Source organism: Thamnophis elegans, chromosome 5 (genome assembly GCF_009769535.1).
Source record: "Thamnophis elegans isolate rThaEle1 chromosome 5, rThaEle1.pri, whole genome shotgun sequence".
Lineage (NCBI taxonomy): Eukaryota > Metazoa > Chordata > Lepidosauria > Squamata > Colubridae > Thamnophis > Thamnophis elegans.
Genome location: NC_045545.1, coordinates 26437405 through 26464458, shown reverse-complemented (window position 1 = coordinate 26464458; position 27054 = coordinate 26437405). Strand labels below are relative to the sequence as shown.

The 27054-nt window shown below is 37.8% G+C and overlaps 1 protein-coding gene across 1 annotated transcript in view; it reads left to right on the top strand.

The window, feature by feature from the left end:
- CACHD1 (cache domain containing 1) overlaps positions 1 to 27054 on the top strand; it is a 135908-nt gene that overhangs the window by 80288 nt on the left and 28566 nt on the right. Inside the window, 14 exon segments of the mRNA XM_032217813.1 lie at positions 621 to 747; positions 2957 to 3101; positions 4665 to 4881; positions 5462 to 5611; positions 5816 to 6046; positions 17642 to 17791; positions 17935 to 18058; positions 19464 to 19581; positions 20245 to 20413; positions 24051 to 24193; positions 24444 to 24459; positions 24996 to 25176; positions 26320 to 26373; positions 26375 to 26428. Coding sequence (XP_032073704.1) covers positions 621 to 747; positions 2957 to 3101; positions 4665 to 4881; positions 5462 to 5611; positions 5816 to 6046; positions 17642 to 17791; positions 17935 to 18058; positions 19464 to 19581; positions 20245 to 20413; positions 24051 to 24193; positions 24444 to 24459; positions 24996 to 25176; positions 26320 to 26373; positions 26375 to 26428 — 1879 coding nt within the window.

Sequence of the window (27054 nt, the reverse complement as noted above, 5' to 3'; positions counted from 1 at the left end):
GTGAACATTTTAATTCTAGTTCAGCGGGGGGGGGGGGGGGAGTACAAGATGGTTATTCTCAAATCCTAAAATTTTATTTCCTCAGTCTCTTTGTGTGAGGGAGGGGGGATTTCTCAGAAAGGTTTGTAAAGTTCCTATGCTTCACATATTAGCATATATTACCTTCCTGCTATTTTAAAATACAGGTTCTGTTGTAATGGTATAAAATCTGAAATACAGTATATCAAAAAATTTCCTCCAAGAAAATCCCTTATATTCTTTATCCCATGCAGATTTGTTGGTTTGTCTCAGTATTGTGTCTTGCAGATTTGAATGTAGTCTCTGGACCATAATACTTGCTGAAAGGAATAACAATAGGAGCTATGCACCTATTTTATTGAGGACAACACTATTAAACCCATGAAAATATTATTAAACCCATGAAAATAAAGTAGGCTTATGGTTAATGGCAATTGGGCTTTCACATACTGTACATTCCTTATGAAAGTTATCTAGAGGTATCATTTCAGATAGCCTGGCGCTATACTAAGAAAACTTTTAATCAAATAACATTTAAGATACGTTTTCCTGTCCTTATAATACTGTTAATTTCCTTTTCTGTTTTATTATATTTTTAATAGTCCTTGCCGATAATTTGAAATCAAATCCTGGAATCAAATGGCAGTACTTTAGTTCAGAAGAAGGTATTTTTACTGTGTTTCCAGCTCACAAATTCCGATGTAAAAGCAATTATGAACACCGCAGCAGGTATGTTTTTGATGAATTCAGTATAAGCATTTTGGAGATAAAAATACTTTTATTAGTAATGTCATTCCAGTAGAGAATTTAGATTCCAGGGATGTCAAATGACAAGATTAGGATGATGAACTCATTCAGATGTAGCCTTCCAGTATCTTCCAATTTACAAAACATAGATTTTTTAAAAATTACATCCATTAACATTACAGGCAGCCTTCACTTAACAAAAGTAATTGGGACTGTAATTTCTTGTCTCTAAGTGCTTTAATAAAGAATGACATCATTTGACCATTTCACTTAGCAACTGTAATTCTGACAATCCCTTTAAAGTCATTAAGTGAGAAAAGCATGGGTTGTTCAGCAAGGACCTTGTGTGATCACGACTCCTAAGTTTTTGCCAGTGTCCCCATTGATTTTGCTTGTGACAGGATGGCAGCAAAGTTCACAAATCATGATCATGTGTCCGTGGGATACTGCCATCGTCAGAAATCAGGACTGATTGCTGAGCAACCAGATCACAATGACATGGCCATGGAAGTTGTACAATGGCTGGAACTTCAAGTACCACGTGTTTAGTGATCTTGGCAAGTTTTGAATGGTCACTAAATTAGTGGCCATTAAACAAAGTAGTTTCTCTTAGCTTTCTCAATCCAAGAGAAAATAAATGGCAATTGTTCTCTTTTCCCTTATGGCATTTTAACATTTTGCTCTTTAAAAAATTAATATTTTTAGTGCATCATATGACATAGATACATATCAGGGCTCTTACAATTCTATTTTATGAAAGTGATTATTTGTAAAAAAAATATTTCTAAAGGGCAAACACTACAATTAGTTGTACTAAAGTATTAGTTGTACTAGTTGTACTAGTACTAAAGTGAATACTAAAGGCTGTATTAGGATAATCAGTATAACCCATTCCGGTATAGTTGGATTAAAGGCTGAGGTGATGGATTATAGATAGTATCTATATGATACCTACTTACATGGAAGTAAAAGGATAGAATATAATAGGATTCTGAGTAGAAATACGAAGGCCAACATTTGGGAGAAAAATAAACTTTCTTTTTTAAATGATAAAATAGGCAACACATGATTGTTTTGTATTTGTAATACACTAATTAGAAATAACTAAAATGTGAAAAGATAGAGGCAATTGTTTGAATGCAGGTGAAACTTCCGTTTTCATAACTCTTATAAAGTTTATAAAATCATAAATATAAAGAAGTAAAAACTGAAAATTAGTGCTTAGGATTTTAAAACATTAGACTAGTTGGGATTTCATGGTAAAAACATGCATTTTCACCTTCCCTTTCCTTCTTGGCTTTTCTCCAAGAATTAATGCATTCTGTATCTTTTGCGATTTCTACAATGCCAATTGTTTCTTCTGTTTTCAGGTTAATTTTGTTGCCTGCGTCTCTTGAGCATGCAAAGCCTAGACATTCTATATTCCTTGCCATTCACCAAAATGTAACTCTGCTTCAAATAAAAACTGAAAATTAATAATGGTTTAATTATCAAACATAATATATGCTGTGAAGTAACAAAGTGGCTATTTACAAAGAATGCTTTAAAAATAATGGCCATATTTTACTCCCAACACTTCCAGTTTTGAGAGTGGAGAACAGGAAAAACATTTTTTTAGTTATTTAAAATGTCCAGAGATTTTATGAGAGATCCTTGGTGCTCTCTGAGCTTGGTTGTTTTCTTGCAGATGTTTCATTACCCAAACTAGGTAACATCATCACTAGCACTTATGTTACCTAGTTTCAGTAAAAAAATCTCTGCAAGTAAACAACCAATCTCAGAGAGCATCAAGGACTCCTCATTTCAATACTGAGCTACAGAGATTTTATAGCTTTACTTCTGAGTAAAAAAAAAAGGTTTGCACTATTGGCATGTCAGTCAATTTGCTGTTCAGCTAATTCCAGTCATAACATTGGCTTCTAATATTTGAATTCTTCACCATTTTTATCTTCTCAAAAATATGGATATGTCCCTATTATTGTAGCTTTTGGAAATGAGATGTTCAAAAAAATAAGGAAGTCATTGGCTGATCTGCAATTTGCTGAAACCAAAATAAATCTATAAATATAGTTTAACACACAGTTAATTCAATAATGCCTTTGGACAATGCAAGAAACTTCTTGAGTTCTTCTGTTGTCATTCTGTTAATGAGTGTAAAGCACAGCATCTAACATATAATTTTTATTTTTAGACCTGTCTACGTCTCTACAGTTAGACCTCAGTCTAAGCATGTAGCTGTCATTATAGATCATGGAGCTTCAGTTACAGAAACACAACTGCAGATTGCTAAAGATGCAGCCCAGGTTATTCTGAACTCAATAGATGAACATGATAAGGTGAGTTAACTCAGAATAATAAGTCAGAATTTAGTTGTGATCCTTCAGATGTTTGCCTATTTTCTCCCAATAGTTTGGGAGAAAGAGCAATTTTGGAAATGGGGTTGGAATTGGGATGATGTCAGGGTTCCAAATAGCATCCAAAATTAAATCAGAGTCCGAGGCAAAGGAATCCTCAAAGTTCCAATTTATTAAAAGAGCCATATTGGCACATCTGGGAAAACCCAAATCTGAAAGCTTCCCAGTTTTGCCATCCAGTTGAAAGTTCAAGATCATGCCCCAACACCCACAAGTTCATCACAAGATCCAATCTTCCACTACCATGAAGACAGATTCCTCCCATCCAGTTCCGGCCAAGTGCAGAGACAAAGGTGACCTTGAGTTTCTAAGAAGAATGTTGTTATGGCTACATATCACCCAACTCCATATAATCCCCCCTCCCATTTCCCCACAATAGAAAGTAGACAGTAGAAAGCGTGGCAGGCCTGAAGTCCAAAAGAAAAGATGGCTTGCAAGTATGACAGATGAATCATATATAATTGATAATTGTAAAGTACCCAGTCCTCTGCCTGAAAACCCAAATATTCAGAAAGGAGGAGCAGGAATCAAAGTATCTCCATTGCCTATGAAGTTGTAGGGTGGTATTTACCAAAACTCAGTTTGTCATAAAGAATGCCTATCCCTTTATTATCAATGGGAAAGAAAAATAGAAACTAGCAAGTGAGATCAAATAAGTAAAAAGTAAGTAATACATTCCACCTGATCTGAAAATCCTTAACCCAAGGGACTTTAGAAATGGAAAATGTTTTGCCTCTTCACTCAACTGTTATAACAGAAGCTTGACATTAATTAATTAATTAATTAATTAATTAAAATTCATTACTTTGCTTTGGAATTGCTAAAAGACTATTCAGGAACCAGTACTTGTGGCTCCCTCACTCTGTTTCTCAAGCTTCAAATATGGGAAGGGAAGAAAAAGGGAGAAATTGAACGGATTTGGAAATTATCTGAATATCTCAGAGGAGAAGAAGACTAAAAAATAAGATGAGATAGCTTTTATCCCTTTCATTCTGAATTTTGGAAATGATATTGGAGGAAACCCTTAGTATGACATGTGTACTTATAGCTTCTTGGTACATATTCTGGAGAAAAATATTGATTTGTTTTTTCACGAGCAAACTTACTTTCATGATTCTAGAAATAAGATTGTTATCTTGAATTTCATTCAAAGGTCTCATAAAATGTAGGGTCCCCAGCTCTTGTTCCCTAAATAATCTGTTTCCTAAAATAATATACTATTTGCTCTATGTTTTCATTTCTGAAAGTTGAATGACAGTTTCTGATTATTATTGCAAACATTTTACATAAGAAATAATAGTTTGTTGACAAATCAAAAGATATGATTTTTCATAAATTAACTATCCTTAAGTTTTATAGATACACACCTTTAGTTTTGATTCAATAGGGATTTTAAAATCAAATAGACTTTCCTATTGTTATTATAGCATAGTGTAAAAGCAGACAACTCTAAACAGGAGGTAATTTTCTTTTATCCTTCTTCAGATTTCTGTGTTAACTGTGGCAGACACAGTAAGAACCTGTTCTTTGGATCAGTGCTACAAGACATTTCTGTCTCCTGCTACCAGTGAGACAAAAAGGGAAATGTCCACCTTTGTTAGCAATATCAAATCATCTGACAGCCCTACCCAGCATGCAGCAGGCTTTCAGAAAGCATTTCAGTTGATGCGAAATACAAACAATAGCACTAAACTTCAAGCAAGTAAGTATATTGTTACACAAAATTAATATCTTTGCTCCCGACCTTTTTCTTCCTTTTTGGATTTGATTTTTTTTTTAACACGGCAGAGGAGAAGAGATTGTTTTAAATTCTACAAACATTACCTGGATTTTTTTTTTTTTTTAGCTTAATCTATACAACAACCCTGAGAATCTTCAAAGTCAAAGTAAATGCATGTGTATATACATATAAAGTAGAAATGTGGTCTTTTTATATCAAAAAGAGAAGATGAGAACACAGTCTGCTTTTTCTCTGGCTTAACTTCCTTATTGAGATCCTAAATCTTAATGCCCACGCCTAAAATAGAAAGGAATTGTTAATGAAAAAATGTTTTTGTATAATTTGGTGGTGAAATTTGGCCAAGATTGGCTTAGTTAGGTTTCTTTTATTGGATGCCAAAACTAGAGACATTAATGGAATAGAAGTTTTGAGTATTTTTAAGACAACGAGAAATCTAGTCCACTTATTACAACCCTAATTTTAACATTGAGAATCTACTATTGCAAATACTTCCTAGTATGTTAGATTATATGCACATCAGGTATCTTCTTATATTTCTTAGACACAGATACAGTCATAATTTACTTATCAGCTGGAATAACATCAAGGGATTCATCCGAAGATAGTAAAAAGACTACTCTTCGTGTCATCAATGAAGAAAATAGTTTGCTTAACAACTCTGTAATGGTCCTTACTTATGCTCTCATGAATGGTAAGATGTGTTTGGAATACTAAGCGTCTTTCAGTTGTGTATTCAGTATTTGAATTTCCAGAAGGCATGTTTTTTTTTTCATATATGAATTAAGTTGCTTAATGACTAGTTTATAATTTCCACTGTTTGAGTTCTCAGTACGGTTTCATAAACTAGGTGCTTTAATTTTTCTTTCTGTTTATGTGCAATGTCTATTTTGCAGAGGGTGGACAGGCTTAAAAGAATTAGCCTTTCTTCGAGATCTAGCGGAACAAAACTCAGCGAAGTATGGAGTCCCAGATCGAACAGCTTTTCCTGTGACTAAAGGCAGTATGATGGTCCTGAACCAACTGAGTAATTTGGAAACAACTGTTGGACGGTTTTATACAAATCTCCCAAACCATATGATTGATGAGGCAGTCTTCAGTTTGCCATTCTCTGATGAAATGGGAGATGGTAAGAGCTTCCTCCTTTTAAAAAAAACCACATATAATATCATGAGTTACGCACATTCATGACGGTACTACATATAGGAGTAGTCATATAGGAGGCCTATTGCAATGATGTTACATGTAAAAGGCATCTGTTTTTTGTATTTGTGTCAAAAATGAAATTCTCTGTTTTGATCATTTCACCCCAAACCTAAGCTATCTAACTAGTTGGTGCTGACATGCATATAATTATATTCTCAATAATACTTTTGTTGAACATGTCACAAAGGGCAGTTTTCACCAGGAGAAGCTTGTAGGGGACTACATATTTTCCTAGGATCAAAATTAAATTATTTTAATAATATGTCTTCTTAGATCAAAATAATGAGGTTCTAATAGGACTTGAATATCTAAAATTGGAGCTGGATTTTGCTGTTAGATGGTTTACTCAAAATGTAACATTAAATTAGCCTAGTGCTGAGCTTGTATTCCTTTGGATCCTTTCTGATGTGTTTTAATATGGTGCTTAGAGGCTTATCTGAACTTTTAATATTAGAGGTTATCAGTCACAACCTAAAAATAGCACTTTGGTTCTTAATCAGTGTCAAATCTATTGGGCAGTTAAAATCAGATGGAGTTCAGCTTGGAAAGAAGTTCAGCTCCCAAAATTGTATAAGAAACATTTTTTCTTTTTTTTAATTAAAGTTTTTTATTTTTTCATTTTCATAACTTATAATCACATGTATACTATTACATAGCCAACATCATATTGTATTATTAAATGTTTACATCAATTCCATCTTACCATCAACTTCCAAAAACAATTATTGGCTCTTCTGCTCTCCATACACCATATTTGTATTTTATCCATCAGTTCCACTCCCTCTATCCTCCCCCTCCCTACCTCCTTTCTTCCCTCTGTCATCGTTCCTTCTATACTTCCTCTTCCTCTCCCCTTCTCCTCTCTCCCCTTCCACTCCTCCTTTCTTCTCCTCTCTCCCCCCCACTTGCCCTCTCTCCTATCTCTCTCTTCTTCCCTTACCTTTCTCCTCTAGTTCCCACTTTTCATCTCATTTACTTGGTGTATTTCAGCTTCCGAGCGAGATCCATTTTATGTTGATGATATTTATAATTCCTTTTTGATGTACATATTTAATTTTTTCCTCCTTTTTAGTAAAAAATATATATAACAGAAAAGTATACATATATAGTCATTGTGCTTTTTAACACCCTCCCCCTCGCCCCAGCCTAATTTTGTCCGAGATGTAGTCCTGGTTACAATTCCTTGCTATTCTCATCATTATCTTTATATAATTATACATCCTTACATGCTCCCAATTTGTGATTCTGTCTTTTTATCTCAATAGTTTCCCATTGTAGGTGTATTTCATGTTCCCTCTCCATTTTCCATATCTTGGATTGGATAACCTTAATCGTCTCTAGATGACATCAATGTTCAATGTTTGTTACACTTTCCTTAATCTATTATATAAAATAACGAGCGGTAAATATTTTGATCCATGCTTAGTTGTCCTTCTATTGTCATATTCAATCATTTTGCAACTCAATTTAATTATCATGTTAAAAAGTTGGATCACAAACCTTTGCTTTACCACCTCCCCATATCAGTTTCATATTATCCATATTCCGTATATTTAACCTTTATTTAGCTATCTTTCCATTATCATATTCAACCAGTTAGCAACTCTATTTTATTGTCAGAGTTTAGGAATAAAGCCCTTATCTTAACTATATTTTCCCATATAATAGTTTCTAATTATCTGATTTTTTCCTAGTCAGTCTTTTGTCCCACTTCTCTGTTCCTGACTTGTCCCTTTTCTTTATTTTGACACATCCACTGTCTCCAATTTTCCCCAGATCAAAGATATTTTATATTTCTCTTTGTTGGGGCATAATATCCTACTTCAATTTCCTTATGCCATTAACAACCTCCAAAACCACTTTTGTCTGCTTTTTATTTCCTTTTGTTGGGACACCTCCCCTTTTCACAATTTTCCCTACACCACTGCCGGGACCAATGGAGGGGGTTTTTTTGTGTGTTTTTTATTTCCCTCCGTTTCTACTCCTTCATTGTCTTGCCCCCCTCCTTCTTTAAATTCTTCTTTAGATATCTGCTTCTCTGGATTCAGAATTCTATTTAGGCTTGATTTTACTGATTTTACTGATTTATGGATATCTTTTAGAATTTAACATAGTTCTTAGAATTCCCATGATAGCCAGTTCCAAAGTTATAGTTAGTTATACAGTTCTTATTTCAGTTCCACCTTAAATTTGTCTGCTTCAGTTGCTGTGGGGGAGAATGATGGGGGCCATCTTAGTCTTTTGTTCTTCCTTAATGTCCAGTTCCAAAATTGCAGTTAGTTATACAAGACTTATATTTGAGATTCTGTCCCACCTTAAATTTAATTCAACCAGAAGAGAAGCTGGGGCCATCTTAATCCTTTGCCAAGAGAAAAGAAGATGTGGAAAAGGAAAACAAAACAAGAAAAAAAAGCTTTCATGTTTCCCAGTTCTTGATTCTGTTATTATTCTTTCCTTGTCAGCTTCCGGGTCTGTTCAATTGTAGCTGCTCAGAATATATCACTTGAAACAAACTTGCAAACAGTCAAATTCGGGTATTTCTCTTTGCCTCCTTTTTTCCAAATTCTGATTTATGGCAGTGGTTAATTAAAACTTTCCGCACAGTCAAGGTTAGGTTGTCACTTATCAGTAAGAAGAAGTGCTTTTTTTTGGAGTTAAGATATATTAGTTGGAAAAAGTTCCAAACAGAATAACTCCTTCAGAATGTTTGGTTTCTATTTCAAGTCCAAAACCAAGTATAGAGTTTATATTTGAGTGGGTTTGCCATTTCTCTGCTGTCTGAAATTGTTTCAAATAAATAACTTTTAAGGGGGGCTGGTGTTTCAAACCCTCCATTATATCTTTCTTTCTTTCTTTTCTTTCTTTCTTTGAAAAAATCCCAATCTGACCATCAATATTATTTATGTTCTCAAGAGTTCTTTGCCTTTTCCAGGTCTGATTATAGTTGTGGGTTAGATAAATTTTCTTACGGTCTTTCATCTCTTCCGTACCCTCCTGTACATTTGCTTTGACAAAAGAGTCAGCATCTTATCAGCCATATTGCAGACTGCCGCCCCAACTCCGATTCATAAGGCAAATCTCCAACCTGCGAGGGACCAGTTGCCTCTCTCTGGGTCTGATGAGACACTGCCCTTCTTCGCCCCCACTCCAGTGGGGGTTCTGGCCCAAAAAAGATCTCGGAGATGGTTTGTCAGACAGGGTTCATGTGAGACTCTTAAGAGCCTACACCCCCTATGTCTGTCCAGCTGAAGAACTTCCTATCGACCAGAAACATTTTTTCTTGTGGTAAACATATTATAAGGCTCAGATTGCTAGAGGTTTCTGATTGACAATGGGTGGGAACATCTTTTACGAACTTTTAACTGAAACATAAAACTATTCCCATTTTTTAAAAAAGTAAGCTTATCATTATTCTGAGTCACACTTCTAGCACAGACTACTATAACTTTATATTTAATGACACCATGAGGATAGCTTAAAGTCAAACTACATGCTGCATTAAATTTGTAGTATGTAGCTCTATGTAGTCATGCATTATTCAGAAATAAGTCAGGAGTGCTGCCGATCCAGATCAAGAATATATAACACACAAGATAAGAAAATTAAATCATTTCTGCTTCCATCATTGCCTCTTGACTTTTAACAGTTAATAGAATGTAAGAACATGCCCAGTCTATTCATCAGCAATATTATGTGGTTTAATGTGAAAATGACAAGAAAGGAAAGCCTATATCTTAGTTTTATCTAAGTTGTACAATACTCTGTGTAATGACGGTGAGATTGCTTCAGCTTTATAACGCTTTGGCAATACCACACTTGGAATGCTGCATCCAATTTTGGTTGCCATGATGTAAAAAAAGATGTTGAGATTCTAGAAAGAGTGCAGAAAAGAGCAACAAAGATTATTAGGGGACTGGAGGCTAAAATATATGAATACCAGTTGCTGGAACTGGGTATGTCTAGTTTAATGAAAAGAAGAACTAGGGGTGACATGATAGCAGTGTTCCAATATCTCAGGGGCTGCCACAAAGAAGAGGGAGTCAAGCTATTCTCCAAAGTACCTGAGGACAGGACAAGAAGCAATGGATGGAAACTAATCAAGGAGAGAAGCAACCTAGAACTAAGAGAACAATTAATCAGTGGAACAACTTGCCTGTAGTAGTTTGAATTCTCTAACACTGGAAATTTTTAAGAAGAGATGGACAACCATTTGTCTGAAATGATATAGGCAGTGATGGCGAACCTATGACACGCGTGTCAGTGCTGACACGCGTAGCCATTTCGGGTGACACGCACATGCTCCCCAAACTTGTTTCAGCGGCAGCTCTCAGCCTGGGCGGCAGCGTCACGCAGGCTGTGGAAGGAGGAGGAGGAGGAGGAGGAGGGAACCAACCAAAGAGAGGCTTTTACCGGGTCTGCGCCCCCAGCCAGGATCGTCCTTGCGCCTCAAGCCGCGTTTCTTCCTGCAAAGCCCTTCGGGCAACCCGAGAGTTCCGCTTGACGCCAGAAGGGCTTTGCAGGAAGAAATGCGGCTTGAGGCGCCAGGACGGTCCTGGTTGTGGGGCGCAGACTCGGTAAAAGCTCTCTTTGGTTCCCTCCTCCTCCCCCTCCTTCCACAGCCTGCGTGACGCTGCCGCCCAGGCTGAGAGCTGCCGCTGCCGCTGCTGCACAACTGAGGGAGGGAGAGGGAAAGCAGAGGTAGCCTCAATTCCACCGTTGGGACAGGGGAAAGGGCTTGTCCCTCAAGAGTGGGGGGGGGATAGAGGTGGGAAGAAGGGGCCCGGCCCTGTCCCCAGCGCCCCCCACAGACGGATTACGGATCGAACGCTTCTCTCTCTGCAGCCTTTTTCTGCAAGTCCCAGCTACTCAGCGGGGGTTGTCATCATTTCCGGGGGGTTGCAGTTTTCCAGCTCAGATATCAGGATCCGCCGGGATTAGTGGGAGAAAACGCCGCTGGCCGAGCGGAACAAACACATCCAAAGGTTAATCTTATTTTACGAAAACACAACTTCCAAAAGTCGATCGTGGCGTCCGTCAAGAAGCTCTTCCCCCACCCCCCACCCATTCTGGGGTCTTGGTGTCCCTCGGCTAAGATCCACCCCGGAAAGCAGAACGGGGGCAGCCCTCCTGTAATTCTGGCTGGGTTAAAGAGCAGGGATGGAGGAGCCATATCACACCTCATTCAAAGGGTGGGGAGGGGGAGGCCGATAAGGTCCCTCCCTTGGGGTTCTGAAGTCCCAGCTGAAGCAGCCGAAGTGAAAAAGGATAGCATCCGTCGCTGCCCAATGCGCTTTGGGGTAACCCCGCTGGCAGAGCCAGTCGAGGCTAATCCTGCAAAGAGGGTTTCCTTTGGGGAGGGCCAGGTGGTTTCAAGCACCCCAAACAGCCAATCTCTCTCTCTCCGTCCCCCTTCCTTTGCTCCTGGGGCTGCAGAACTTTCCATGGGCTCAACAGTAATTGAGTAAAATTCTAAGCCACTGCAGTAGCTGCTTTTGGTTTTATTTTTTTTAATATTTATCAGTCTCTCTTTTAGTTGAAGAGTTGAAGTCCACAAGGCTTAAAGCTGTCAGGTTTGAAGACCCCTGGGGTTTTTTTCCTAAAGGGTTAGGGGTGCAAGGTTCTTGTAACTTGACAGCTTTAAGACTTGCACGCTTCAATGCCAGAGTTTCTGAGCCAACATTTTGGTTGCTAAGCAGAACCGTTGGTAAGTGATACTGATAATAATATCAAGGGCAACATACGAAATCGACTGATGAACAAAGAAGTTACTAAGCAGCTATGTTAAATAATTTGTTTTTGGTTTATTAAATACAATTATATTGCAATTATATATTTTTGTAGTTTAAACTATAAATTGCGCAAAATTATGTTTTTGTCGAAGTGACACACAACGTGAGTTATGCTCGATTTTTTGCCAATTTTTGACACACCACGCCAAAAAGGTTGCCCATCACTGATATAGGGCTTCCTGCCTGAGCAGCACTCTTCCCCCTAAGGTGCGTGGGTGCGCGGCCGCGCAGGGGGGCAACAAAACACAGCGCAGCAGTTTCTAACTGCCGCTCAGTGATCTTTAGCATGATGGACTTTAGTCTGCAGGCGGCTAGGAGGCTTCTGTCAGCTGGGCCAGGATACTATAGTGCATGGACACACCCAGAGGAGGGCGGGCCTTTGGCCAACAGAAATATGGCCGCCTAGGGTTACGATTGGGCTCCCTCTGCCGGCGTGTGGCTGATTGACAGGGAAGCCGTTCCCTCCTGGATCAAAGTTACTGAGGAGGGAAGCGGTGGCAGCAGCAACGGCAGCAGCCAACTCTCCGTGGGACGTGCAGAGCATGCTTCCGTCGCGATTTGTCAGCTCAGCTCCCATGGCTGGCTGGGCTGCCCGCAGTTGGTTCCGTTTCCGAGATACAGGGGTGTGGGAGGCGCTTGCCACGCAAGCAAGTGGAAACCCATGCCAGGTGTGCACATGTTGTCTGAATCCAGGCTTTGTGTTCGGAGCATTGGGGCTCGAGGCTTTTTTTCGCAGGAAGGGGGAGCCGAGCTGGTGGTCCGCAGATTTTATTTGATTTTAGAAAAAGAAAATAAAGGCTTCTTGGTCCACCTGGACCGGAAAGTCAAAATCTGGAAATTAACCTTGTTTAGGAAAGTTTTGCGCTGATGGAAAATAGTGTTTTCCAGTGAAAGTTTTTTCCCTATTTTTCCTTGTTTGCTTTTTTGGCCTCTATTCCTTCTCTTCTCTCCCTTTTCTTTCTTCCTTTTTTCTTTCCTTTTTCTTTCCTTCCTTCCTTCTTTCTTCCATTTCTCTTTCTCTCTCTTTATTTTTTCTGCCTCTTTTTCTTATCCTCCCGCCCTCCTCTCCCCTTTCTTTTTCTCTTTCTCCTCTTTCCTTTTTTGTCTCTGTCTCTGTCTCTCCTCTCCCTTCCTTCCTTCTTTCCTTCCTTCTTTCCTTCCCTCTCTCCTTCCTTCCTTCCTTCCTTCCTTCCTCCCTTCAATCCTCTCCCCTCTTTGTTTTGTTTCTTTAAGTGCCCCAATTGCTAATCTACATCAGTTGGTAATTTATTCATACTTGCTAATATCACTGCAGACTGTTGGATAGTAAGGGGAAAGTATAGTCCTCAACTTACAACAGTTCACTTAATGACTAAAGCTACATCAGCACTGAAAAAGTGAATTATAGCTGTTCTTCATACTTATGACCATTGCAGCATCCCCATGGCCACATGATCAAAATTTGGATCTTTGGCAACTGTCTCATATTTATGATGGTTGCAGTGTCCTGGGGTCACCTTTTGCAACCTTCTGCCAAGGAAAGTCAGCAGGAAAGTCAGGTTGACTTAACAACCAGGTTACTGATTTAACTGCAGTGATTCACTTAACTGTAGCAAGAAAGGTGGTAAAATGGGGCAAAACTCACTTAACAAATGTCTCACTTAGCATAGAAACTTTGGGCTCAATTATGTCCGTAGATTGAGGACTACCTGTATAGGGAGATTTTTTTACTTAATGGATATTTACATGGTAGAATTGAGTTTCAAATAACATGATTTCGTTGTCTTGGGTGACATCTATGAAAAAAATTCAGGTGCTCAGCATGAAAATGTGCTGCTCAAACACTATACTTTCTGCTCACACTGAAAAAAAATTAGAGGGAACATTGCTGAGCAGGGGGTTGGACTAAAAGACCTCTAAGTTCCCTTCCAACTCTGTTATTCTATTCTACTTATAACTTAAAGAAAAGGTGTAAAACATCTCTCTTCTGGAATGCTAAATGTTTCTGTAGCTATTGCTGTTTTTGTATTGATTTTTCATGGGTAAAGTTTTATACTGGTCGAAAACATCTTGAACACTTTGGAAATGCAGAATGCATAACTTTAAATTGCAAGACTTAATTTTCAAAGGCTGTATGCCTGCATTTTTCAAACCTTTTGCACTCATGGATTCAGAAAATGCAGGAATCTCCCTGTTAAACCTGGATGCTATTCAAAGTGCTGATTGTCATCCTTAAAGCTCTTCATGGCTTGGGGCTTGGATACTTGGATCCACCCCTTAGATTGGCTTCTCCAGACAGAAACTGACCACCCAGTGAGATCAGGAAGAGGGGGCTTGCTGAGGGTCCTTTCCTTTCAAGGTAACCCTGAGGGTGAGCCATTTTGTTTGTCCTTTGAAACAGCTTACTTCCAGATATCCAGGTCTCTTTTGCTTTATTGGGTTCCAAACAGCTGTGAAGTCTTACCGTATATACTCGAGTATAGGCCGACCCGAATATAAGCCGAGGCACCTAATTTTACCACAAAAACTGGAAAAGTTATTGACTCGAGTATAAGCCTAGGGTGGGAAATGCAGCAGCTACCGGTAAATTTCAAAAATAAAAATAGATACCAATAATGTTTTTGAATATTTATTTCAAAGAAAACAGTAAACTAGCGGTGTATTCAATGAAATACTTCACTCACCTCATGATGCTGATGTCCCGCTGTGATGATGATGTCCCGTGCAGCCGCGGGAGCGATGTCCCGCCTCCTATGACACACGGCACAGTGATTCCTATCATTGGATCACTGTACCAGAGGAGGTGGGACATCGCTATGTGGCTGCTTGCCATAACAAGGAGGAGGTGGGACATCGTTGCAGAGCGGCAGGAGGGGGAGGAAGGGGAATCGTAAGACAGCCCTGCATTACATTAGAACGTGAGGAGGGGGATGGTGCGGTGTGCGCTGCGCGGCAAACTGACACAGAGGGAGGGGAAACTCACAGGGGCACTGGGCCATTCACGAGTGTCACCCAGCGGCATGGCCCCGCCCCTTTTTCTCCTCCATTTCGGGCAAATTTTTCACTGACTCGAGTATAAGCCGAGGCGGCTTTTTTCAGCCCAAAAAGTGGGCTGAAAAACTAGGCTTATACTCGAGTATATACAGTAAGTCTTTTTGAAAATGTTTCAGGATGTGTTGATTTAGTCTCTTCTCAAGATGGCACTGTCATGAGTTGTGGCATGTTACTTGTTGGTTTTTTAAAAAATTTGTAGTTCAAGGCTACATTTGTAGTTGTGGCATTCTGCAAGCCACTTAGAGCCTATGGGAATTTAGTGGCATTGAAGCTTTGGTAAATAAAGAAGCAAAGATCCTTTCCCTATACTTTCAAATGTAAGAATATGAGACTGTTTGGTTTTCAGTCAATAAGATAATTACAGTTTGCATTCCATAATTTTACTGACATTTAAGACATTTTAAATCTTTTAAAAAATTGAGTTATTTTATGTATGTACCACATGGAAAAGTAGACCTTTATTAATGATAGCTCCTCATACAAACTGGCTGGTGATCTATAATATCCTTAGATTGAAACCCTTGAATAATAAGTCTTTCATACCAGTGGGAGAAATCTCCAGAGAGAGGTATCTTTGAGAGAGTGTAAGTTGTATGACATTGTCCTGGAGCAGGGATATCAAACTCACATCGTCATGGTGGCATTATGTGACGTATTGGGACTTTCCACTCCTTTGCTAAACCAGGTGTGGGTGTGGCCTATGGGCCGGGAGTTTGACAACCCTGCCCTGGAGGAAGTGTGTGACATTAGTGGAACTCAGTGACAGTAAACATTGGGAATGAGAGACTGAGGTGGCAAAAGTCTTTGCTGGGACACAGGGAGAAAGACACTGAGCTAGCAAGCAGGCTCTAGTTGGGAAATACAGATAGTTGTTTGGTGGATAGCATGGACCACAGAGGCACTGTGTATAATTGGAAGATTCATTTTGTACAGTTACAAAAACTAACTTCCACAGTGTATTTACATTATAAGATATGCACACTTGCAAGAAAAAGGGAATGTAAATGGAATCAAGAATTTTGAAGTCCCTTCTGGATGTATGCAACTTCATTCAAACCTGTTTGCTATTTATTTATTTGTCAATCATTTACAAAATAATAGGTATAAGAATAAACATGAGTATGAATGAAATGGGTACAAATAAATGGGGACAGTAGGACAGGGACAGTAGGCACAGTGGTGCGCTTGTGCACGCCCCTTACAGACGTTTTAGGAATGGGTTGAGGTCAATAGTAGACAGTTTAGGGTTAAAGTTATAGGAATTTGTTGAGTATAGTCCGGTTTCTCTGCTACAAAGAGAAAAGTACCATCAGAAATGGCAGCTTGCTTCTAGATTTTTTTTTTTATGTGGCAACAGAACAGATTAGTAAGAATAGTCTGGAAAACTCTTTTATACCTTCTGGACCATGGCAATATTAGTTGAGAAGGTAGGTCAAACCGTCAAGAACTTCCAAAATTTTTATACGCTTGTATTTTAGAGTTCCATATCAGTTGCTAAATTGGATTTTACTTTGTCAAAAAGAATGTAATGAACCAGCTTGTTTTCCAAAACTGGAAATGTGATGCAATGATTTTATTAAAGCTAAAAAGGTTTAAATGTGTTCAGGGAGTGCCTGGATTAGTCTGAGACCTCTCTGCATGCTATCTTGATCTACTTGAGATGAAGGGGAGGTGTAGATATTTACATATAATTATTTATTATAATTTCATTTCTTCTGATACCCTTATATTATTCAGAATTGTTGCTGTCATTTGGGAAGTAAAGTATCAGTTTCACTGTTGCTTTGGAGGGGAACAGGGTAATATCCATTATGTTATAGGAATGCCCAGAGAATATAAACATTCATTTGCAATACAAATCCTTATGCAGTATTTGCCCCGCTCCCCCAAAACAATACTAATTCTTGGCTGTTTTCAACTTTCACTGGAATCATTGACCATGATTTTTCTCAACTTACTTTAAAATTAATTATGTCCAACAATTTTAATTGTTTGAAAATGCTGTTTAATTCCTTTCATTCCATTTTGCTTAGAGATGTAAACTTTTAATGCTGTTGATACTTGTAATTATGTGATGACAGAACAGATTGAATCAGATTGGCCATGACATGGCCCACCATCCCAATTGGCATGAAAATTACAATTTAATTGATAAGTAAGAGGATTAAAGAACTTATTTTAGAAAAAAGTTACAGTATTTAAGGTTGTAAGCTTACACATACGTTTTTAAGGGCTACTACTAATGGCCAAGTTCACATATTCAGTCCAACACATAATGACAGAATGTCAAAACAGAGCCTATAATGGGAGATTTTGCTGATTTCCTGGCTGCAACAAATGAAGAAAAAATTATACTTGCAACTTATACTACGCTTATACTAAGCATTCTTTTACTGAAATATGATGTGATAACTATAAATACATATTCAGTCCTGTCTGTCCTTGAAGCAGCCAAAAGGTTTGCTGTTGAAAGTTGGGCACCCCTCATTGCAGGTCCCAAACAAGAATGACAAACAGTGCTACCTTGGTGGATTGTTAATAAATGTTAATGAAAAGCATTGGTAGATTTCCTCAGCCATTACAGCTAAAAGCCTTTATACAGTTATTTTGAAACTCCTGTTGAATCATGAGCTGATTGTTCTGAGATATTCCAGATTTCCTATGGCTAATTATTTATGTTTGCATATTTTTAAACAGGTTGATCATGACTGTCAGCAAACCATGTTACTTTGGAAATCTGTTGTTAGGAATTGTTGGAGTGGATGTTAATCTAGCTTATATTTTGGAAGATGTAACCTATTACCAAGATTCTTTGGCTTCTTACACATTTCTGATTGATGATAAAGGTAATAATTCATTATTGTATGGGAAGAGAATACAATTTCATTGTTGGAGTAACTATTTAATTTGATATTACCATCCTTCCAATATCACTTCAATGTAATGTGTATGCAAAACCGCATGTTTTTTTATTTTTTTTTATTTTTAGGGTATACGCTTATGCACCCCTCTCTTACCAGACCCTATTTGCTTTCTGAACCACCGCTTCACACAGATATAATACATTATGAGAATATTCCAAAATTTGAACTGGTCCGACAGAATATCCTCAGGTAAGATTTTGAATTGATGCTTTATATAAACTTAGTGTATACTTAAGAGCCTTAGTGGTGAAGCTATCAGACTAGAAACCACAAGACTGTGAGTTCTAGTCCCACTTTAGGCACAAGAACCAGCTTGGGCTAGACACTTCCTCTCAATCCAGAGCGGTCAAACTCCCAGCCCATGGGCCAGATGCTTCACACTCTGGCCATGCCCGTTTTAGCAAAGGGGGGGAAAGTCCAGATACATCATGTGACACTGCCATGACACTGCAAGTTTGATACCTCTGCTCTAGAAATGCTAGATTGGGATTCTTAATGCCTTATGTGATAAGCAAGTCATCATTTCTGTTGTTGCTGCTGTATAACATCTTGCATGGCTGGCTTTATCTTCTGCTTCAGACACACAGAATAGAGCTACCATGGAAAAGATTGGTTATAAAAGCTAAGAGCAAGGGTGTCAAGATATTTCAATTGCATAGTCCCGGGCTATATTATGGAGTCTTGCAAATGTTGATTGTCTGTTATTTCTTAATAAGACTCCTGCTTTTCCCTCCATCTCTGCTAAAAAAAGACATCAGGACACCATCCGTCTCAGTTGTGTATTGCTTATTGTGGCTGCAAATGTCTTTTCTGGCACTTGAAGCCTGGAGAAGGCAAGAACAATAAACTTCAATATTCTTTTGAGTGTAGTGAGGACACTACGCTCCTCCCTTGCATGTTAAGTAACACATGCAAACAAGCATTACGATTGGTGGAAGAGAGGGGGAGGATTCCATTGCCTCCCTGCATCCAGCAGAGAGATGGTGGAGTCTTGCAAAATGGATAGTTTCCTCTGCCAGCCCCAATTGCTGGCTCTAAATTTTGTGGCTCTACTTTCCTGACTCTCCAGTTCCTTTAATGTGAATGGAGCTTGGCTAGTGGAAATACATGAAGTGAGGCTCTTTTTGATTCTTGAGTCTTCCTTTCACACACACATTAGCAGAGTTGGAAAGGACCTTGCAGGTCATCTAGTCCAACCCCCTGCCCAAGCAGGAGACCTTACATCTGCCTCTACCCCTTGAAAGAGTTAGTTATCTACAAGATATGGGGCAGTTTTATCATTTGGCGATGTGTATAACTAAGCAACCAACTGTTTACCATTTCTTCTCCAACCAATGCCTTTGGTGGTTTCATTCCCTGTATATTGGCACTGAAATTTTTCATCTGCAGCCAATTCATGTGATCAGAACCAGCATTTTGGCTTTGAGTATGAAGAGTAAATAGAATGTAGCAAAGCAGTCTATTTCTATTTTAATTAAAAATAAATTTCATGCAGCCCTTCCTTGAGTGATCTCACTTTAAAGTAAAAAAAAAACAGTACTGAGTTAGTTTCCCATTTTGAGTAGTTGATGGATGTTATTTGTTGCCAACTTAGCCTCCCCCTCGGCAGTCAACTTATTACAGTCCCTGTGAATTCGTCACTGTCTTGGCATGTCAACAAATTGCGTGAAATTGGGAAAGGTGCCTACAATGTGAGTTATGCCTGGAAAATGGTAAGTGACGCTTGAAGATGTGATAATATATTGAAGCTGAAGGCATTTTTAATTGCAGCAAAACAGGCATTCTTTTTCTTAGATTTCCAAGCAATAGGAGTCTTATTACATGCCTCCAGGCCAGTCAGAATCAAGATTTAAGTCTAGTGTTTGCTGTGGCTGAGTGTTGTATTTTGGTAAATGCTTAAGACCTATGCCACATAAATCTAAAAAAAATTCAACTTAATTCCTGTTTATGACTGCTGTGTCACTCAATCTTCAGCAATTAATAGGATGCATTCCTATGAAGAACGGTTGCTGCAAGGATTGATCATGTTAATTTTGAATATTTAAATTGATTCTCAGATAAAAGAATGTTAAGCCTATGTTGGTCATGATTTGATAGTCAACATATATGGAAATCCTTTATAAATCTAATAGGATGAATTAATTTGGAGAATTGATCAGAATATTAGATAACTTACTCGTTATAAATAAGTTGGAAAATGACAAATCTCAAAGAGCCCAAAAGAAAGGAATGTTTAAAGAAAGTGCCGATCTTTGAAAATGTAGACCAGAAATGTTTACTTACTGTATATTAAAACATTTATAAGGCTTTCAGTTTTGCTTCTTAATTTGAAATAGAATGCATTCCTTATTAAATCATGCTTACTTATATTCTAGGTTCAAGACACATCTTTCATTTTGTGTATAGTTGTAATACAACCAGAAATACCTGTTAGACAACTTAAAAACCTCAACACTGTACCCAGTAGTAAACTCCTTTATCATCGTCTGGATCTCTTGGGCCAGCCCAATGCTTGTCTGCATTTCAAACAACTGGCAACCTTAGGTAAGGTATTTCTTTTTAAAATCTGTCCCACCCTTTCTTATGAAAGTTCAACTAGCTCTGATAAATTATCAGAATCCCTGTTTATCCATTTTTGAAATTCTTTCAGGCAAGATTTCAATCATTTCGGGATAACGATTATTCTAGGATCAAACTGTCTTTTAGGTTACTTCCAGATAGTTTTTTAAAGTATGAACTACATTATAAAGAGGCCTAAGGAAATGAAATATAGCATCATCATAATGCTAGACTTTCCTGAATTGAGGTCATGTTATCTACATTCAATACTACCCTTGATCTTAACCCAAAAACTATCATTTTGGCCTCTCTTCTAACTGTAGAAACCAATTATTCCCTATGTCTCTTTGGTACTTGTGCAATATAAGCATCTTCTTGCCTTTTAATCAAAGCTTGGACATTAATCCTGGGATTCCCCTCCAACACTAATCCTGTAGACCTCTAAAAGCTTATTAAAACATATTAAAGAAAGTATCCATCCAAGTATCCTAGTTAATACAAGGGATAGGAAACCATCAATGCTATGAGCTTGTGTTACATAGTTTTGAGGAAATTTCCAGCTAATACTAAGCCAATAACCACCTTGAATTTCTGTCTCCAGATATCAGTAGGTAGTAGCCCCTGTCATTTCTGATATTCACTGGTTTGGGGAGTTATAATTCAACAACTTTTTGGGATCACACATTGGAACTATTAGTTTATGCATTAGGATAGAATTGTTACTAACTGTGGGAACCCAGTAGAGAATTTATGGAGAGCATGTAAAGAGAAATTGTCAAAAATGTAATTCAATTTGGTTGGGAGAGGTTCCATAATGTTATTCAGACAAATGCAGAAACTGCATTGCTAAGCTTCCTAGCTGGCTCAAAGATTACAGAGTTTAGGAGCCAGAGAATTAGGTTCTGGGAGATGTCAAAATGAAAGCCTATAGAAAAGTGATTTTTTCCCCATCAGCAAGAAATAAAAATAAACAGATAAGACTTTAGTCATGCACATTTTACCTTGATACATCTTTTCCTTCTAATCCCACTATTTGAGTAATAGACTTCATGCCTTTGTTTTCAGAAGGATTGCCTTACTCTGGCATATAATTAAATGTTCTTAATGGATAATTGAGTAACAGGGAGAATCAGATCATTCTTTTGTATGTAGAAGACCTTAGGTTCAGTCCTTGGCATCTTCAGAGAGGATTAGAAAAAGCTTGAAACATTAGGGAACTGCTGGCAGCCAGTATCAACAACACTAAGCCAGAAGGTCAAAGGGTCTAATTCAATATAAAGTTTGTCTTCCTTTCAGTCACACTATTTCAGTGAATTCTAGCAACTGTTGGCCAAATGGACCTGGCTGCAAATTAGTTAAATGTACAAGTGAAATGAAGTGTCTTGGGATTGTCTGTTTCTTTGCTTTTAAAAACTTTGAAATAATATATCTTGGAAATAGACAGTTGCATAACTTACCTTCTAGAAAACAGAATGTGTTAAGTATGAGTATGTCGTTACACTATTTCAAAGCTGAGCTTGATTCTCCTGGCTGTCAAATAAATCATTAGCAATAACATGAAAACATTGAAGTTCATGCCAGTCATGGTGTATCCTAGTAATTTTGGAATTATGCAGATTTTATTCCAAGCTATAAATATTTAATACTGTCAATCTTTGTAAAAAGAAGCTAGAACTCTGGAGAGAATAGACTTTGAAATATTTTTAATTGGCAAGTTCAGAGATATTAAAACTGTTCAAAACTTTTGAATTTAGTGAAGCATTGTCTTTTTTTTTTTTTTAAGAAATCAGAATAAATTTATACAGTGAAACCAGGCACATTCACTTTAGAAGCTTGCTCCAGGTCATGCCGTAACAGGAAATTTAAAGTTAGAGAAATAATAAGTTGTTTTAGAAACAAAAGATTTTTCATCATATAGTTCCACAATTGTTTTCCTCAGTAAAGACATTATCAATCTCTTCCTATTATCCCCTAAAATGTGCATTGTTTGAAAACTATTTACAAAAAATGGGTTATTGTATAGTAATTATTATTGCTATCCATTTAAAGAACTAAGGAAAATTAATAAACAATATGAAGGTGAGGAAAAAAGATTTTCAGCTTATTTTTCCCATACAACATGTTATATTAAATATAGTCCTCGACTTACTACCACAATTTCTGCTCCTAAACAAGACCGAGGTGGCGCAGTGGTTAGGGTGCAGTACTACTGCAGGCCACTTCAGCTGACTGTTATCTGCAGTTCAGTGGTTCTAATCTCACAGGCTCAAGGTTAACTCAGCCTTCCATCCTTCCGAGGTGGGTGAAATGAGGACCCTGACTGTGGGGGCGATATGCTAACTCTGTAAACCGCTTAGAGAGGGCTGAAAGCCCTATGAAGCGGTATATAAGTCTAACTGCTATTGCTATTGCTATTGCTAAGACAGTTTTTAAGTGAGTTTTGCCCCATTTTGCCCCAAGATCTTTCTTGATCCATTTGTTAAGTGAATCACTGCAGTTGATAAGTTAGTAACCCGATTATTAATTGAATCTGGCTTCCCCAATGACTTTGCTTGTCAGAAGGTCGCAAAAAGCAAAGATGATAAATATGAACCAGTTGCCAAACATCTGAATTTTGATCACATGATCATGGGGGATGCTGAAAAGATCGTAACTTTGAAAAATGGTCCTGTCACATTTTTCACTGCCGTTGTAACTCTGAACAGTCACTAAACGAATTGTTGTAAGTCAAGGACCAATACTTTCCTACTTGGTGACTTCCAGATGCTGACTGAGAATTATGAGAGCAGAATCTGGATATCACTAGATTGGTGAAAGTTGATGCATATACCAAAAAATCCTAGTGCCTCCAGATTACTGTTTCTGTTGTTCTTAGCTGATCAGCACTGACTTTTGTCTGCATTAGTGGTTAAGGGACTTGCAGGCATCTTCAATACCAGAAGTAACATTCTACATTGTAGATCCAGGCTTATTCCTGACTATCCAGTTTTCTTTTGACAGCTGTTTTTCCATGACTGGATACTTTGTCATTATTTACTATTAGGTGGACCTAAAATAACGTGATCTATGTATATTAATACCATCTCAGCAAGTGTTAGTATATGATTGAATGTTTCTTTAAACACATTTTCATTGTGTGCTAAGCATGGTGAATAATTATTTGAGTGGGATATTCCAGAAGAAGTCAAAGGCAAATCACTTTCACATTTTCACCAAGAAAATTGAATGGACATGTTCTCAGCAGGAGTTTAAATTGAATTGAAGGGACTTCACATTATTACAGCCTAGGTAGCTGTCTACCATTTCCACTCATCCACCCAAACTACTCCATTTCCTATAATATCCTGAAGTATGATAGGTGTTTCTTCTGTTTCAATCTTCTTCTTGTATAGAAATGGTAGGGAATTAAGAGAATGTTATTAGTAGTACAGTTTCATTACAACAGTGCGCCCTGGTGGTGACAAGCACAATAGTACTTCATTTGAGGGTCCCTCCTCCTTAAATTACACATGCTCTACACTACAGTTTTAGGTGGGTTGGTCCAGCTAGGTAATGGATTTTCTACAGCTGGAGACTAGGGGACATTTGTGACTTAAACCATTTATCTGTGCTGCCTTTTCAGAAAGCCCTACAGTGATGTTGTCTGCAGGTGGTTTTTCATCTCCATATGAACATCTAAGCCAACCTGAGACCAAGAGGATGGTGGAACACTATACAGCATATCTGAGTGACAACACCCGCCTCATTGCCAACCCTGGGCTGAAAGTATGATTTTTGTGCCTATTTTACCTTCCATACTTTTTGACGCTTCTGTCCTTGGGGATATTGTTTTGATTTGTTGAAACTCTTTGAAGTGAGATCTGAAAGGAGCAGCTGGGTTTTGAAGACCTCTGATGAATATTTGGCTAGGTTTTTGGAATTTTGTTTGAGATAACTGCTTTTTATGGTTCTTTGGGTTGCACCATTTTTTAATTCTTTGTTCTGTGTTTTTTTTTTTAATTATTTTTGACCTCAGGTAAACTTCGTTCTTGGCAACATGAAAAATGTAGCACATTTAAAGTTAGAATATTTCTTGCTTGAAGTAAAAAGAACAATATTCACGAAGATCGTTTGAAAAAAGAATCTAAGCCAGCTGTATTCCAAAATGGATTTCCAAAATAATGATTTAAGATCATGTCCCCAAATTGTTTATCTAAGTAAAACAGACATTAGTTTTTGGTAGCAGAAAAAAAAGTTTTGTTGGTTAGCAGTGTGAACAATATGAAAATCAGGTCAATGTTACAAACACAACAAAAAATCAATGCTCTTCTTTTGATAGTGTAGAAAAGTAAAAATACAACAAGGATTTAGATTCAAAGTAAAACATTAAATATTGTGCCAACAGTATTTCATTAGGGTTAGGATTTACTTTAAAAAAAATGCTATATCCATCTGGTGAGAGAAGATTTTAAAGTAGTAATTGGGTTTAGATTATCTCCGATGAATCTGTAAGAAACTCTGCAAGCAGCTTATTATCTTTTCAGTCAAGTTTTAAAGGAATCCTGCTAGCTCTGTCTTTGTTTTGCAGTTCTCTGTCAGAATGAAGTAATGGCTACCAGTCACGTCACAGATGAATGGATGACACAAATGGAAATGAGTGGCTTGAACAGTTACATTGTCCGCCGTTACATAGCAACGCCCAATGGGGTGCTCAGAATTTATCCTGGTTCCCTCATGGACAAAGCATTTGATCCCACTAGGAGACAATGGTGAGTTTTAGGATCCCATTATAAGAGGTTTAAGAACCCCATTCAGGCTAATAATATTGAATGAGAGTGAATATTCCATGATGGATTTATGGGAGGGGGGGGGGGGATCCCTGGCGGATGAAATATCTTCAAGTATAATATAGTTTCTGTTAATGCATTAAATTTTGGTCAGCTGTTTGTGTTTTAGCAGGCAAAATCTTTTTCTTTGCCCTTCAGTGGAACAGCAAATAAACACGGCTACTAAAATCTGTTATTCACAAAATGCATTAGCGCTTATCTTCTGGGGTTCTCTTTATGAATTTCAGATCCCCATGGCATTATTGCTTCTCACTATTTTTGAGGAGTTGTTCTTCTTTTCCGTAGATTTCCTATGTTGTAATCCCATTTTAATTATGCACAAACGTGGCTTAAGAAAATGTTTTGTATACGCTGTAATGAGATAATAACCATGAGGAAATTCCTAAATGTATCCCACTCCACATGCTCTCTGAGAACTAAGCCATTTTGCTAATCAAAGCAGAAGCCAATGAATTTAACTGCATTCAGAATGCCTGTCCCTAGCTTCTCATGCTGTCAGTCCTTTCTGCCAATCCTGTCAATCCATCTCTTCCTTGTTTTAATCCTCTAGAATAGCAAAGTGTAGGAGAATTGAAAAAAAACCCATTTCTTTACCACTCTTTTCCTTAGAGTTCAGATATTTATTCATACTTAATTATAAGAAGCTAGCTACAAACACTCTGTTAAAATTAGAAAAATTCAGAAGGGTAGGAACAGAAGGGTTGCCTCAACACTAGCAAGAAATTGGTATCTTTGATACTTCCAGAGATGATTCTCAAAATAGGAAAAATGAAATCCATATTTTCAGTACATTAGGACATTCAGTTCTCCGAAATGAGCCTCACTGTCGTCTTAATTATGGATTCATCCTAATATTGTTGACACATTCTAATCCTAAAAATATTTGGCCTTTAAAAAAACATGAAATATGGGATATAGATTTGATACTTCGACTGATTTTAAACATTGCCTGTGTTTCTATGATTTAATGTATTTTTTCATATTTGTCGGGTTTGCATATTACAAGGTTCTTTTGTCGTGAAATTATTCTGTTACATCAGAAGTGATGATTTCATTTTTTGATAGGTACCTCCATGCAGTGGCCAATCCAGGATTAATTACTTTAACGGGGCCATATTTATGTTGGCGGAGCGGGCTATGTGGTTACCATCAGTCATACTGTCCATTCCTCAAGGTAATGTTTGTATTTAGCAGTGATGACCATATCTTTTTTATAAAGTTTTTATTCATTTTCATATCATATAATCACATGCATATTACATAGCCAACATCATATTGTATTATTAAATGTTTACATCAATTCATCTTACCATCAACTCCCAGAAACAATTATTGGCTCTTCTGCTCTCCGTACACTATATTTGTACCTTATCCATCACTTTTTTCTCCCTCTCTCCTCCCCCTTCCTACCTCCTTTCTTCCCTCTGTCATCCTTCCCTTCTCTACTTCCCCTTCTCTCTTCTTCCCTCTCTCCCCTTTCCACTCCTCCTTTCTCTCCTCCTCTCCCCCCTTGCCCTCTCTCCTATTCCTCTCTTCTTCCCTTACCTCTCTCCTCTACTTCCCACTTTTCATCTCATTTACTTGGTGTATTTCAGCTTCCGAGCGAGATCCATTTTATGTTGATGATATTTATAATTCCTTTTTGATGTACATATTTAATTTTTTCCTCCTTTTTAGTAAGTATACATATATAGTCATTGTGCTTTTAAACCACTACCATCCCCAGCCTAGTTTTGACCAAGATGTAGACCTGGTTACAATTCCCAGCTATTCTCATCATTATCTTTATATAATTATACA